Source organism: Tripterygium wilfordii, chromosome 22 (genome assembly GCF_013401445.1).
Source record: "Tripterygium wilfordii isolate XIE 37 chromosome 22, ASM1340144v1, whole genome shotgun sequence".
Classification (NCBI taxonomy): Eukaryota; Viridiplantae; Streptophyta; class Magnoliopsida; order Celastrales; family Celastraceae; genus Tripterygium; species Tripterygium wilfordii.
The window spans coordinates 12,840,775-12,855,801 of record NC_052253.1 but is presented as its reverse complement, the minus strand read 5'-3'; the positions used below and the strand labels follow the sequence as shown (position 1 = coordinate 12,855,801).

The 15,027-nt window shown below is 44.0% G+C and overlaps 3 protein-coding genes across 3 annotated transcripts; 2 read left to right on the top strand and 1 right to left on the bottom strand.

The window, feature by feature from the left end:
* Nucleotides 1-177: 177 nt before the first annotated feature.
* On the top strand, nt 178-2,035 carry LOC119991957 (monooxygenase 2-like). The gene is made up of 5 exons (XM_038838518.1): nt 178-469; nt 570-632; nt 740-920; nt 1,009-1,237; nt 1,324-2,035. The coding sequence occupies exons 1-5, from the start codon at nt 216-218 to the stop codon at nt 1,896-1,898; spliced, it is 1,302 nt and encodes a 433-aa protein (XP_038694446.1). The 5' UTR covers nt 178-215; the 3' UTR covers nt 1,899-2,035.
* A 626-nt stretch (nt 2,036-2,661) lies between these two features.
* On the bottom strand, nt 2,662-3,243 carry LOC119990361 (egg cell-secreted protein 1.2-like). The gene has a single exon (XM_038836234.1). It carries the CDS (start codon nt 3,166-3,168, stop codon nt 2,767-2,769), a length of 402 nt encoding a protein of 133 aa, XP_038692162.1. The 5' UTR covers nt 3,169-3,243; the 3' UTR covers nt 2,662-2,766.
* A 6,468-nt stretch (nt 3,244-9,711) lies between these two features.
* Nucleotides 9,712-10,485, top strand: LOC119990358. The gene is made up of 2 exons (XM_038836231.1): nt 9,712-10,160; nt 10,220-10,485. The coding sequence occupies exons 1-2, from the start codon at nt 10,079-10,081 to the stop codon at nt 10,480-10,482; spliced, it is 345 nt and encodes a 114-aa protein (XP_038692159.1). The 5' UTR covers nt 9,712-10,078; the 3' UTR covers nt 10,483-10,485.
* The last annotated feature ends 4,542 nt before the right edge of the window (nt 10,486-15,027 follow it).

Genomic DNA, 15,027 nt, shown 5'->3' with positions numbered 1-15,027 from the left:
CGTGAAGAGCAACCGACAAAGAAAGACAAGTCAACTTTGCATTCATGTTTTGGTCATAGTCAATCTTGGTGTCTTAGCCTTCCAAGCCTATTTATTTCAAAAGAATTTCTGACGTCCGCTGTCCTCCAAAAGATATTTATAGAGATGAAGAGAGATAAGACAAATACAGTTGTACCTTTACATGTATATATATAGAGTAGCGCCGCAACAGAGCCATGCATTACACAAAGCAGAAAATTGAAATGGCAGCTATTGAGAATGTGGATGTGGTGATAGTAGGAGCAGGAATAGCAGGTTTAGCCACGGCAGTGGCACTCAAGAGAGTCGGGGTTCGAGCCTTGGTGCTTGAGAGAGCCAAAGAGCTTCGAACCACCGGTGCTGCCTTGACACTATTTCCAAATGCTTGGCTTGCACTTGATGCTTTGGGGGTCTCGCACAAGCTCACTTCCGTTTACAAGCCGATCCTAAAGTAATTCTCTTGACATGTTGTACCCTTTTTTTGTCATAGACTCATCATTGGGGGATAAGATAATAATGGTTTTTTTTTTCATTCTAACGCTGCAATTCAGGATATTCGCGACCGATATTCGTACTGGAGCTGTACAGGAACTTGCATTGACGGCAAAAAACAAGTGAGTTCTTCTGATTCGGGACCTAATTAGGGTATGCGTTTGTTCGAGATAGATGTTGTGGTTGTATTCATTAATGGGTTTGGTTCATCTCATTTGATTTAAAGCAGAAATGATTTGGGGCCTCGAACAGTGCATCGTAGTGCCTTATTAGAGGCATTAGCAGAGGAATTGCCAGTCGACGCAATCCGTTTCTCTTGCAAGATAACTGGGATTGAGACTCAATCAAAACAAAACTCTTCCATTGCTTCAATAATTCACATGGAAGATGGAACTACTATTGAAACTAAGGTAAACCCATGTTTTGGTTTCTGGAAAAAATTTCAGTTCTCATGGATCAATTAGACACAATTGTTGATGAAATTTTAGGGTGTTGCAGATTTTAGTTGGGTGTGATGGAGTACATTCAATGGTGGCTCATTGGTTGGGACTTAGAGAGATTGCCAATTCAGGCAGATCGGCTGTTCGTGGAATAGCTGTGTACCCTGAAGGGCATGGTCTGAAACAAGAAGTCCAACAGTGTCTAGATGAAGGGAAGAGAGGTGGATTTGTTCCTCTCAATGAGAAAGAGCTTTATTGGTTTGTCGCCTTTCAATCTCCACATAATGGTTAGTACACTTAGTTGTCTGGAATTCATGAGGCAAAATTAGTAAATGGTTTGCTAGATAATTGACAATGTTGGATTTGGTTTCAGGAGAAATAATGGTAGGAAAGCCAGAACTGATACACAGTGAAGTGCTTGAGAACTATGCCAAGAACTTCCCTCCAATGTTCATCGATGTAGTTCGGCATTCAGATCTTTCGAGACTGTCGATCGCTCCGCTTGTTTTCAGGTATCCTTGGGACATTATATTTGGCGATCTAAGCAAGGGAAATGTCACCGTAGCTGGCGACGCAATGCACCCAATGACACCTGACTTAGGACAAGGAGGGGGTTCAGCCCTTGAAGATGCAGTACTACTTGGTCGCTACATTGGCAAAGCGTTTATCGAACACCAGAAACTTGATTCCAAGGACATCAATCAAGCCATACAAGGCTATGTTAATGAAAGGAGGTGGCGCGTCGCGGCTTTGGTGGCAGGGTCGTATGTATCCGGTTGGGCGCAACAAGGAGGGGCTGGTTGGTTGAAGAAATTCATCAGAGATTCAATTTTCTACAAATTTCTTCTTTATGGGATTGCGAAGCTTCAACTCTATGATTGTGGGAGACTACCAACTGTTTCATCTAATGCTGATGGAGTGGAGCAAAATTCAAGTAAGATGGACTAGAATGTATTCTCAGTGTCATATGAGATTTTGTTTTTTTTGTTTAGCTGTGTGATGAAAACTAATACGTTGATTGTTTGTGTGTGGTACTCAACAAAAAATGTGATAATAAAAGAAAATAAATGTACCATTTGTACCCAGTGTGTGTTTGTATATTTTAGTACACATGCTTTATCGTTCGTTTTAAGTTAGCTGTTTGAATCTCGTTAGAGCATGTGCGTGGGAGATCATAAGTTCTTACACCTATTCTTGGTGATTTGAGCATTGGGTTTTTGCCCAGAATTTAATCAATCTTCATGATTTGAGAGTATTACATGTAGCTCGTGACCCATGGGTAAATGGGATGGAGTCTGGTGGATTGTGTTTTTAGTGGGTTCTGTTGAACAAAGTCCCACATCAGTCAATGACCAAGTAAAGGACATGTATATAAGTGCAAGTCTCCTCTCCCTTCAATAAGACCTTTTGTGGGGAGTTGGATAGGGCCCAGAATTATTTATATGGTATCGAAGCAGGTGTACACTCATTCTCAGTAAGAAGTTCACTCATTGGGCCTTGAGTAGAGATACCCACTCCAAAAGTTCGAGGGAGTGTTGGATAAAGTCTCACATCGGTCAATGACCAAGCAAAGGACTTGTATATAAGTGTAAGTCTCCTCTCCCTTCAATAAGACCTTTTGTGGGGAGTTGGATAGGGCCCAGAATTATTTACATGGTACTTGTCACACAACCTTTAAATGATTGACAGCCTCTTAAGCTCTCGCCATTCCAAAGTGGATACACAAAAGGATGGAAGCAAAACATAAGGCCAAGAAGGCAAAACCGTTTATTCTAAACACAAAAACCATCAAACCAACTCCTCTAGCTTGACGCCATTACATCTGATCCTGCGCGGCGGAGCGAGTAGCGGTAGGAGCGACGGCAGGAGCAGAGGATGATGATGCATCACAGTAACCCCTCAATATGCTCCCTTCCTCTGCAGTGAAACCAAGTGAAGTAAGCATTGCAGGCCAGCAATTCTTAGTTATAACTTCAATCGCACTGCAACAGTCAGGGCCTAAATCAGTCTCCCCGTTAAGGAAGAACAGCACAATCTCATTTGAACATGATTTCAGCTCCATCAATGCATTCCAGCACTCCACCAGTCCGCCGCTTGCTTCGAGCCTCGCTTTCAGGTTCTCTCCTGGCTTAACATGCAGCTGATGATCCCTCGTTGCAAATGCATTAGAAATCCAGCAAACAAAGGCCAACACAATAAGCACATTCTTGACAGCCATTGTAGACTGGGATGATTTAGGATGGAGGTTCTTGGATATTGGTATTTATAGAGAGGAGTATTGATTGGTTGTGAGGGAGATCTGATATTCCCAAAATACCCCCACTAATGGGAGAAGGCCACGTGGCAGAATAAGTTCCGGTGAGGACAATACGGGTGACGTACCGAAGGGTACACTTCGGTACTCGACCGAAGTGTATACTTCTGCACTATCAGACCGAAGACCACACTTCAATAACCGTACTACAGAAGCATGTACGCACGAAGTCCAACTGATAAAGAGTCCTCATAGGACGCCAATTCTAGACAGAGTCTTACTCCCCTTTGGAAAGGGATACAGATGGAATTTATCATCCGAGAAACCCTCTAGAAAACCAATGAGAGAGAGTCTGACTCCTACTACAACTCAAACACTTCAAACTCATATAAAAGGGGAACCTCTGCCCTCAGGTAAGAAATCTAACTCCTGCACTCTAAAGTACTTACTGAGCAAGAGGCAACGCTCGAAGCAACGAGCCATCCTCCCAAGTTTAGTACTGTACTGACTTGAGCGTCGGAGAGGTCCCCCCGAGTACACCCTCGGGGCCCTACCGAAGCTTACGTTCGCTTCTTGTGCAGGAAGGAAGGAAGAGATCACGTACCAGCGAAGGAGAAATTAGTTATTCCAGCTCAGTCTGACTTGGCTGATTTGTCTGATAGGGTAGACCTGTTTTAGACATCATCAGTTTGGCGCCGTCTGTGGGAAGGAAGTACACTTCCCTAAAGAAACTCACAATGGTCAGATTGAGAAAGAATGTCGCTTCTACTTCAGAAACAAGCCGTCGAGTTGATGACCCTAATGCTCCCGACCGGGGGCAGGGTGAACACCCCCATCATGAGGAGGTAGAACACCAGGAGGATGTTGCTGACCGAACCAACCAGCATAACCAGGACGCTGGACCGTCCCAAGTACCTTGCACTCAGGAACAATTCCAACAACTTTCCCAGCAGGTGCAAATGTTGACCGAACTAATCATGAACCAACAGACACAAGTGAACCAAGAAATCCCGCACAATGAGGAGGTGCGAAGTTCACACTCAGGTAGGTCTAGAGAACCAAGCCGAAGGGTGAATCCCGATGGTACCATTGGAGAAAGTACTAGAAGGGGAACTACCTACAATGAAGATGTCGGTCGACACCTAGATGAGATGAACAAGAAGATTGCAGCACTACAAGGAGTGTCCCCAATGGAGGGAGTGTGGGACAGTACGTTGACCCCTTTAGCTCCTGAAATACTTGAAGCTGAAATGCCGCGTCACCTTATTGTTCCAAAGCTGGAGAAGTATGAAGGGTTAACTGACCCCTGTGATCATATCCAGGGTTTCAAATCAATGATGGAGTGTCGGGGGGCAAATGCCCTGATAATGTGTAAGATATTCCCATCAACCCTTTTTGGACCAGCAAGAACTTGGTTCAATCGATTACCGAGACACAGTGTGACTAGTTTTGGAGACTTGTCCGAGAAACTTGCGCTTCACTTCTCCGCCGCACGAAGGACGGCAAAGACAAGTTTGGATCTGATGAATCTTGACCATGAGCATGGAGAATCACTTCGATCATTTCTTGCAAGGTTCAATAGAGCATGCTTGGAAATCCCACATGTCCAGGTAGAAGTAGCTATTTCGGCCCTGGTAAGGACAGTAAGGGATGAAGCGTATGTACGCTCATTAACGAAAAAACGCCCGAAGACTATGGGAGAACTCTACGCTAGGGGAGATAAGTTCATGCAGTCAGAGGACATGATGAAAATTTCTCAGTTCTCTTCTTCCTCGGCCCCTGCCAAAAAAGGCTCGAGCGCCCTGGGAAAGACGGAGAAAGACTTACCCCCTCCAAGCAAGAAGCAAGGAAGAGTAGAAGGAAAGAATGACAAAAAGAAGGATGATCAATCTAGTAGGAAGACTGACCAGGGTCCAGTCCCTCGGTATAGTTCCTATACTCCTCTTAATAATTCATTGCATAATATCCTTCTTGAAATAAGTAACAGGGATATACTGAAGTGGCCTAAGAAAATGAGGGCCCCGGCAGAAAAGCGTACTTCAGATAAGTATTGCCTGTTCCATAGGGATCATGGTCATGACACTGAAGAATGTAGGCATCTCAAGGATGAGATTGAAGGCCTCATAAGGCGAGGCTACCTGAAGCAGTTCACTTCAGATAGAGAAGAAAAGAGAAGAAGAACCGATGGTGATGATAGGGATAACGACCGAAGGAGACAAAGAAGAAGGGATAGGTCTCCTCGTCACCAAAGGGGGACTGCTGGGACAATCGGAGTTATTGTAGGAGGTCTGGCCGCAGGAGGAGAGAGCTCCTCCGCTAGAAGGGCTTATGCTCGAATAAATGAAGTAAGTAAGGAAAGAAAGAAGCCGAGAAGGGATGAAGAAAAAATTATTTTCTCAGAAAAAGATGCTGAAGGTATCCAGGATCCACATGATGATGCCCTAGTGATAGAAGCAGTCATCGCAAATTTCACAGTGAAAAAGGTTCTGGTGGATAATGGAAGTGCAGCAGATATCTTGTTCTATCACGCCTTCAAAGAGATGAAGATCTCAGAAGAAAAATTGAAGAACTTTTCGGTTCCTTTATATGGGTTCGCAGGGGAATCCATAGTTCCCAAGGGAGTCATATCCCTACCTGTTACTCTGGGAACCTATCCAAGGACGGTTATGCATATGATCGATCTTCTTGTAGTAGATGTTCAATCCCCCTACAATGCCATCATTGGCAGACCATTGCTGCACAAGGTTCGGGCGGTGGTCTCTACTTACCACCTCAAAATGAAGTTTCCAACTTCTAATGGGGTAGGAGAAGTGAGTGGGGATCAGAAGTTAGCTCGAATGATGTACTATACGGACTTGAAGGACAAGAAGAAGACCTCCATATCAGTTGGAAGCTTAGATGTTTGGGAAGAAGAGAAGATACTGAAGCCAACACCGGTTGAAGCACTTCTTCCAATAACTGTGGAGAAAGGAACTGAAAAGAAGTTATTTCTAGGGTCTCTGTTAAATAATAAGTTAGCTGAGGAGGTAACCAAGCTCCTCCTCTCTAACATAAAGAACTTCGCATGGAGTGCGCATGAGATGCCAGGAATTAGTAGGGAAGTCATCTCCCACAGTTTGAGCATCATACCGGGGACTAAACCGGTCAAACAGAAAAAGCGTAACTTCGCCCTAGAAAGACAAGCTGCTATCAAGGAAGAAGTGGGGAAGTTACTTGAAGCCGGTTTCATCCGAGAGGTGCGGTATCCAGATTGGTTGGCCAATGTGGTCATGGTAAAGAAGGCAAATGGAAAGTGGCGTATGTGCGTTGACTTCACGGATCTAAACAAAGCTTGTCCTAAGGACTGCTATCCTCTTCCTAAGATTGATCAATTAGTGGATGCAACTTCAGGCCACGAACTCCTTAGCTTCTTGGATGCTTATTCGGGGTACCACCAGATCAAGATGAACCCAAGAGATGAGGAGAGCACCTCATTCATAACTCCAGAAGGGACATATTGCTATAAGGTTATGCCCTTCGGACTTAAGAATGCTGGTGCCACTTATCAAAGGTTGATAAACCATGTCTTTGCTGATCAGATAGGAAAATCAGTAGAAGCATATGTAGATGATATGGTCGTGAAGAGTAGAAGGGCGGAAGATCATCCTTCAGATCTTCAAAAAGTGTTTAACACTTTAGATAAGTTTCAAATGAAGTTGAACCCAGACAAATGCGCTTTTGGAGTAAGCTCAGGAAAATTCTTGGGCTTCCTTGTCACTAGTAGAGGAATCGAAGCAAACCCAGAGAAGGTTGAAGCCATTCTTCAGATGGAACCTCCGAAGTCTCCGAAAGAGGTTCAGAGATTAACGGGAAGAGCAGCGGCACTTGGGAGATTCCTTGCTAGGTCGGGTGATAAGTGTAGACCCTTCTTCCAGGCCTTAAAAAAGGCCAAGGAATTTCAATGGACTGAAGAGTGTCAGAAGGCATTTGAGGGTTTAAAGGAATACCTCGGACATCCTCCTCTACTAACATGTCCAAAAGATGGAGAGGTATTGTACTTGTACCTTGCTACGACAGATCAAGCAGTAAGTGCAGTCCTTATCCGGGAAGAAGATAAAATACAGAAGCCAGTATATTATGTCAGTAAGGTCTTAATAGATGCTGAGACTCGTTATACTGAAGCAGAGAAGTTTGCTTTAGCCTTGGTCACTGCTGCTCGAAAATTAAGGCCTTACTTTCAAGCTCATACTGTGGTAGTTCTGACTGATCAACCATTGAAGAACATACTTCAGAAGCCGGATACATCAGGCAGATTGATAAAGTGGTCCATTGAGCTGAGTGAGTTTGACATTCAATACAAGCCAAGACAGGCGATTAAGGCTCAAGCCTTAGCCGATTTTGTTGTAGAATGTTTTCGACCAACCATGATAACACCGACCGAAGAGGACTACCCAAAATGGAACCTTTTCGTTGATGGTTCTTCTAATCAAGAGGGTAGCGGAGCTGGAGTACTCCTCTTCGGTCCGGGGGGCATATGTATTGAACATGCACTTCATTTTCACTTCAAAGCGTCAAATAATGAAGCAGAATATGAAGCAGTACTAGCTGGATTGAGACTTGCTGCCGAACTTGAAATTAAAAATTTGTTGATCAACAGCGACTCTCAGCTAGTGACTGAACAAATGAAGGGAGACTATGAGGCGAGAGGCTCAAACATGGTCAAGTACTTAGCTGCGGTCAAGAAATTATTGGCCAAGATTCCCAAGGTAGAGATTAATCGAATACCTAGGGAGGAAAATGCAAAAGCAGATGTCCTTGCACGATTAGCTTCAGCCTGTTCAGCCAAAGGGCCTACTTCGGTCAGAATTGAAGTACTTCCTCAACCAAGTATTTCAGCTGAACTAGAAGTTGTTCCGGTTGAAGCTGAACCAAGCTGGAAGGACCCGATCAGAGAATTCTTACTTGAAGGGAAACTTCCTGAAGACAGGAATGAAGCAAGGAGTCTCCGGAAAAGGGCAGCAAGATATACTCTGATTGATGGAGAATTATACAGAAGATCCTTCACACTTCCATACCTGCGATGTTTGGCGCCCAGAGAGGCCGATTATGCCCTAAGGGAAGTGCATGAAGGAATTTGTGGAAGTCACATAGGGGGAAGAACATTAAGTTATCAGGTGCTACGTTGTGGATACTACTGGCCTACAATGGTGTCAGACGCCAAAAAGCTTGTTCAAAAGTGTGATAAGTGTCAAAGGCATTCCCACGTACCCCACCTTCCTCCTAGTCAGATGGTGCCCATTCAGAGTCCATGTCCATTTGCTCAGTGGGGTATGGATCTTCTTGGACCATTCCCACCAGCATCGGGTCAAAGGACATATCTGATAGTAGCCGTGGACTACTTCACTAAGTGGGTAGAAGTGGAGCCACTTGCCACTATTTCTGAGAATAAGGTAATAGACTTCATCTGGAGAACCATTGTCTGTAGATATGGGATACCAAGAGCCCTTATTGTTGATAACGGTAGACAATTTGTTGGAGGAAAGATGAAGAAGTTATGTGAAGAATTGGGGGTTGATCTCAGAGTCACTTCGGTCAGTCACCCACAAGCTAATGGGCAAGCCGAAGTGACAAACCGAGTGATCCTCCAAGGTTTGAAAACCAGACTGGATAGTGCCAAAGGAAGATGGGTGGAAGAACTACCGAGTGTGCTATGGTCCTACCGAACAACAGCACGGACTTCTACTGGAGAAACACCCTTCTCCCTGGCATTTGGCTCTGAAGCCGTGATACCTGTAGAAATTGGAATCCCATCTACAAGGATCATTAACTTCAATATCCAAGAGAATAATGAAGCACTTCTGAATAATTTAGACTTGGTGGAGGAAGTTAGAGAAGAGGCTCGAATCAGAACTGCTGCGTACAAGCAGAGGACGGCCCGGTATTACAACCGAAGGGTCAAAGAAAGAAAGTTCAACCCAGGGGACCTTGTCTTAAGAAAGAAGGAGGCCGCAGGACAACACCCCGGAAAATTAGGGGAGACGTGGGATGGACCTTTCAAAGTAATTGAAGCATTCAAGGAAGGAACCTACAGGATTGAAGACCCAGAAAACCCTGGGAAGAAGATGCGTCCTTGGAATGCTGATAATTTACGCAGATATTTTGTTTAGTTGAACAAAAAATTTTCAATAAGTTGTTACTTGTTAATCAGCTTAATAAAACAACAGTTCAGAAGTTGTTGCATAATCTCTTCATCCCAAAATAAGACCCTTCGGTCCAAACAGGCCCTTCGGTCCAAACAAGACCTTCGGTCCAAATAAGACCATTCGGTCCAAACAGGCCCTTCGGCCCAAAACTTAGAAAAATTTTCTAAGTCTCAAAATTAGGCCACTTCGGCCCTTAGACCCTTCGGTCCAAACAAGACCTTCGGTCCAAATAAGACCCTTCGGTTCAAACAAGACCTTCGGTCCAAACAGGCCCTTCGGCCCAAAACTTAGAAAAATTTTCTAAGTCTCAAAATTAGGCCACTTCGGCCCTTAGACCCTTCGGTCCAAACAAGACCTTCGGTCCAAACAGGCCCTTCGGCCCAAAACTTAGAAAAATTTCCTAAGTCTCAAAATTAGACCACTTCGGCCCTTAGACCCTTCAGTCAAATCAGGTACTTCGATCTTGAAGTGTATGCTTCATCCGAAGCCAACCCTTCGACCACGACAAGTACTTCACGCGCGAAGTACACTTCAAGCATCTTCAACCGAAGTAAGGTCAAAAAAAAAGAATACACTTCAAGCATTCACAACAAAGTAGAGCGAACTGAATATGGAAAGAGAAAGATATCATTACCAAAAGATACTTAACCGTTCATACAAAAAAAAAAAAAAAAAAAAAATATTGAAGTTAAATGTCTTCGGTTGAAGGTGGCAGCTCCGTCTCTGAAGGTTCATGCAGGGTAGCTTCTGGCAAGATCGGTTCAGGAGGATTTGGTGGAGGAATACCCTCTGGCGTAAAGGGATGAACTTCGCCAAGCTCGGCCGAGTGAATGGGAGAATCACCTTCGGTAGGGATGACATGAGGGGGATCTTCATCCGAAGTGACTACGGTAAGATCAACAGTGGAAGGATGTTCATCCCCATCCTCGAAATCTTCTTCAGAATTCTCGTCATCTTCAGCCTGTCGACGAACTTCTTCCTCAGCCCTAGCAAGTTCAGCATATATCTCCTCTTTGGACTCCTCCAGTCCGTCCTTTCCAACCAAAACCGGGCAAAGCTTATCAAGAACACTTGGATCTTGCCCAGCCTCAATTAGAGCCTTCCTGGCCATTTTGAAGGCACCACGACCACCGAAGTAGCCTTCTTGACGAAGAGTTAACTTGAACTCCTCAGAGGCTTTGAACTCTTGAACCCCCAGGGCCTTGCCTTCGGCAATAGCCTTCACTCGTTCAGCTTCAGCAGCTTGGGAAAGCCTAGTGACCTCAGCCTCCAGCCGGGATTTTTCCTTACGGTATTTGAGCTCCTTGGCGTTAGCAGCATTTAGAGCTTCGGTCCTCTCCGTCAGTTCGGCCCGAAATGTCTCTAGCTCGGCTTCAGCTTTCGCCTTCGCCATGGCAGCTGCTTCGGCCCTTTCAATTGCTGCCGTTTCATTGTGAGCCATGTTCGCTATGCCTCCAGGAAGTGTAGCAAGAACAGAGACAACCTACATAGGCATAATGAACTTCAGTACTTCGGGACCAATTTCATCTGTAAAAATACCAAGTCAAAAAAGGAGAACCGAAGTTAAATAAAATTATTATACCTTCATAGCTGCAACGTTCAGCTCTGACACCTTGTCTGACAAAGCAAGCGCTTCGTATCGACTGAAGTCAGCCGGAGTTGGAGCCTTCGCAACCATCCTACCCGCAATGGTTGGGTTATTGGCAGAATCACTCACCAGAACATCCCAGTTCGGGGTATGAACAGTGAGATCTTCAATATCCATCCTTCGTGGAGGTTGGGTCACTGGAAGAGGGATGTTGACATAATCTGAAGTCCGAGAGGGGTTCGAGCTCAGTTGAGTCACCCTGACCGAACTGTGAACAGTTGTGGGAGCGTTGAGCACGTTGGCTGCAGCAGAAGTCTCTCCCGTTGTATTCTTCCTCGAACGCTTCGGGTTCGGCTTCCTCCTGTTTCCCTTACCAATGCCGTGCTTCTTGCCTTTCGAAGCCCCAGCGCTGAACATGTTGACGTAGTCCTCCATGCTCGCCATATCTGCACAAGGGATGACCGAACATGTTAATCAAGAAGTAATATAGACAAGTGAATTTCTCTAAGTCTAAAAAGACCAACCGAAGCACACCTCTCTGAAGAATGACCGAAGAGTAGGTATACGTAGAGTCAATCTTACTGAAAGATAGGTTGACCGAAGGGTTGGGAGGAAGGTAGGATTTTAGTCGGTCCAGTAAATCCCTATCTGTCTCATGCCTTAGCTCGCGAGGGTTATTGAAATGAAAGATGTGTGGAATGCCGAACTCAGTTCGAAAAGGAAGGTGTTCTCCAGGTTGAAGGGGCGCCTTCACAAAGAAGTAACCCTTCTTCCAATCCCTGATTGAAGCCTGATAACGAGGAGACTCAATGGGTGGCCGAAACTGGAAGTAGTATAGACCGACCTCCCTACCATGGCGACTTAATCTGAGAACGTGTTGGATGATAAAAGAATTGAAGGGTATAGTATATTTGACACAAAGGTTAAGAACGGTATTAAGGAAGAGCCAGGAGTTCGGGGCTAGAAGTGCGGGACAAATATTGAAGATACGGAAAAAACTTGTCAATGCAGGAGGATATGGAATCCTTGCACCGTATTTTATGGAATGGAGCGAGACGGCGAATTCCCCTTCCTTTGGATGAAGGGGGTGTTCGTCTGAAGGTATACGACGGCATGCCCAGGGGATACTGAAGTCCCTCTTGATATTTGACACCCCATGATCATCCAATCCTGAACCGGATAAACATGTCGGTTCGGAATCGACCTCGTCTCCCCCCGCTTGTTGATTTGGGGGAAGCTCACTTCGATCAGCAACTTCGGGATAATCTGACCGAAGTACTGAAGCCTCGTTAAGGCCGGGCGTAGGATTTTCGGGATAAGAGAACTGAAGGACTGAAGCCTCGTTAAGGCCGGGGGTAGGAGAATCGATGATATTCACTTCAGAGTCAGACGCAGTCCGTTCACTCGAAGTAGAGGAAGAGGACGCGTCCCCCGAAGAGGAAGATGAAGTGGAGGAACTTAGAGACATAATAAAAACAAAAGCAATAGAAGGAAGTAAAGACTGACCTTATGGTATGGAAACTGAGAGAAGTAGAGATTGAAGTATGTTCGGTTTTGCAAAGGAAGGCTTCGGTCGGTCAGTCAGATTAAACGCTCTAAATAGTAAAAATGAGGCGAGTAAAAATCGAAGAGAACTGCAGGCCACCTATTTATATCGGAGGAAGATCTGATCTAACGGTGCGTAGGTTGAGACGCTCTGCATCCTTCGATCTTGTCCGCAAAGATGAACCGTCGAACAAACATTATTACACTCATACTCAGTTCATCATTAAGATACCTCGGTACGAGTGTGGGGGGCAACTGATATTCCCAAAATACCCCCACTAATGGGAGAAGGCCACGTGGCAGAATAAGTTCCGGTGAGGACAATACGGGTGACGTACCGAAGGGTACACTTCGGTACTCGACCGAAGTGTATACTTCTGCACTATCAGACCGAAGACCACACTTCAATAACCGTACTACAGAAGCATGTACGCACGAAGTCCAACTGATAAAGAGTCCTCATAGGACGCCAATTCTAGACAGAGTCTTACTCCCCTTTGGAAAGGGATACAGATGGAATTTATCATCCGAGAAACCCTCTAGAAAACCAATGAGAGAGAGTCTGACTCCTACTACAACTCAAACACTTCAAACTCATATAAAAGGGGAACCTCTGCCCTCAGGTAAGAAATCTAACTCCTGCACTCTAAAGTACTTACTGAGCAAGAGGCAACGCTCGAAGCAACGAGCCATCCTCCCAAGTTTAGTACTGTACTGACTTGAGCGTCGGAGAGGTCCCCCCGAGTACACCCTCGGGGCCCTACCGAAGCTTACGTTCGCTTCTTGTGCAGGAAGGAAGGAAGAGATCACGTACCAGCGAAGGAGAAATTAGTTATTCCAGCTCAGTCTGACTTGGCTGATTTGTCTGATAGGGTAGACCTGTTTTAGACATCATCAAGATCAAAGGACTTTTTTGAATCGGGAATTAATTTGATCGATCTGATGATCGTGGGGTTTAATTGATTCATTGATTAAAACCATAAAGTTGAAACAAGATGATGATGGGTTCTTCAACTGATGTAAGATTCAGCTTCCTCCGTAACTCCCAAGTGAATTGAGTTCGGTTTAAATGAAGAGCTGAAGAATGAGCTGGGCTTAATTTATAGTTGGGCTTGGGCCTAATTTTAGACTCACGAGGTCGTCTAAGATTACCCAAGCCTTTTGTTGTTCTGCGTTGCCCACCTGCTATTGAACCAGCCAGACAGCTGTGTTGGGATCCAACAGATTATATTCAGCCACGTGGTGCCTACAATAACTACACCAGATCCCGCTGTAACCATTTTGGGCGTTGATTTTTTTTTTAAAATTATAAATATGTAGTATTCTATGGAACAAATTTAACGATATACTTTTGTTCAAAACAAAAATCTAATGCATCGAGATGAAAATATAAAATATTTCGAGTTTATATCCGACAGAGTAGAATGGTTATCCAAATTGATCCGAAACCGAACAAATACGCTTATATTTTAAATTATTCATATCATCAAGTGTGCCAATTTTACCCAGTTCATATCTTTGTTTCGTGTGTTCCCGAGAGGAATGAATTCGATCTCTTCAATCTCGGGATACCAAACAAATAACTGCATACACTTTTTTTAAATTGACTTTGATTTTTGTTTTGAAACACAAACATATAGTTGGGTTCATTAGTACTAATATTACACAATGATAAAATTTTTAAAAAAATCTTGACGTCGGAATATTACGACACTAAAGAGGGTAGGAGGTGACGAAAAATACATGATTTGAAGTAATAAAAAATGATATAACATTAATAGGTATGTATTAGAAAATGAATACAAGTGATTACATTGGCATTGATTTTCTCATAATAAAATGATGACCCCCGGATCCATTATCTAAAATCGCGAGTCATTGTAATCTCTTAACACGTCGACCGAGATATTTGGATTCGCTTGCGAATCCAATGAGAGACAAGTCTCGGGCAGATCTCCCACGCAACTGCAGCCGCGGCACGAGTTTTCTCTCATAGTCATGAACCAATGGATCATGGTTACATTTCACTTTTACAATAAAAAAATCGACAGCTGTGACGCTATCAACCCGCCACGCCAACAAAAGATAAGAGAGTCACGTCACTCATGACTCTTAACAATTTGGCTTCTTTATTACACCAACCAACAACAGCCAGGCTCACGTCTCTCCTCTGGCAGAAGTGCAGAACTACTTTTTTTTTCTTTTTTTTTTTATGACAACTTTGATTTCTTGGGTGCTATGAATATATTCATTTTGTCCTTGTAGTATGATTAATATATAATAAATTTGTAAAAACGAGTGATATTAGAACGGACCTGTATATCGACACGTGAGGGTGACTTTTAAAGGTCCAACCTTTAATCCTAGACTCTATAATAAATTTGTAAAAATCAGTGATATTAGAACCGATATCAACCCACGATGATAAATTTTAAAGATTCAATCGTTTAGCTCAAATGGTCAAAAATTGAACCGTCTATTTTTTAAATGATGTAATTTGTTTATATA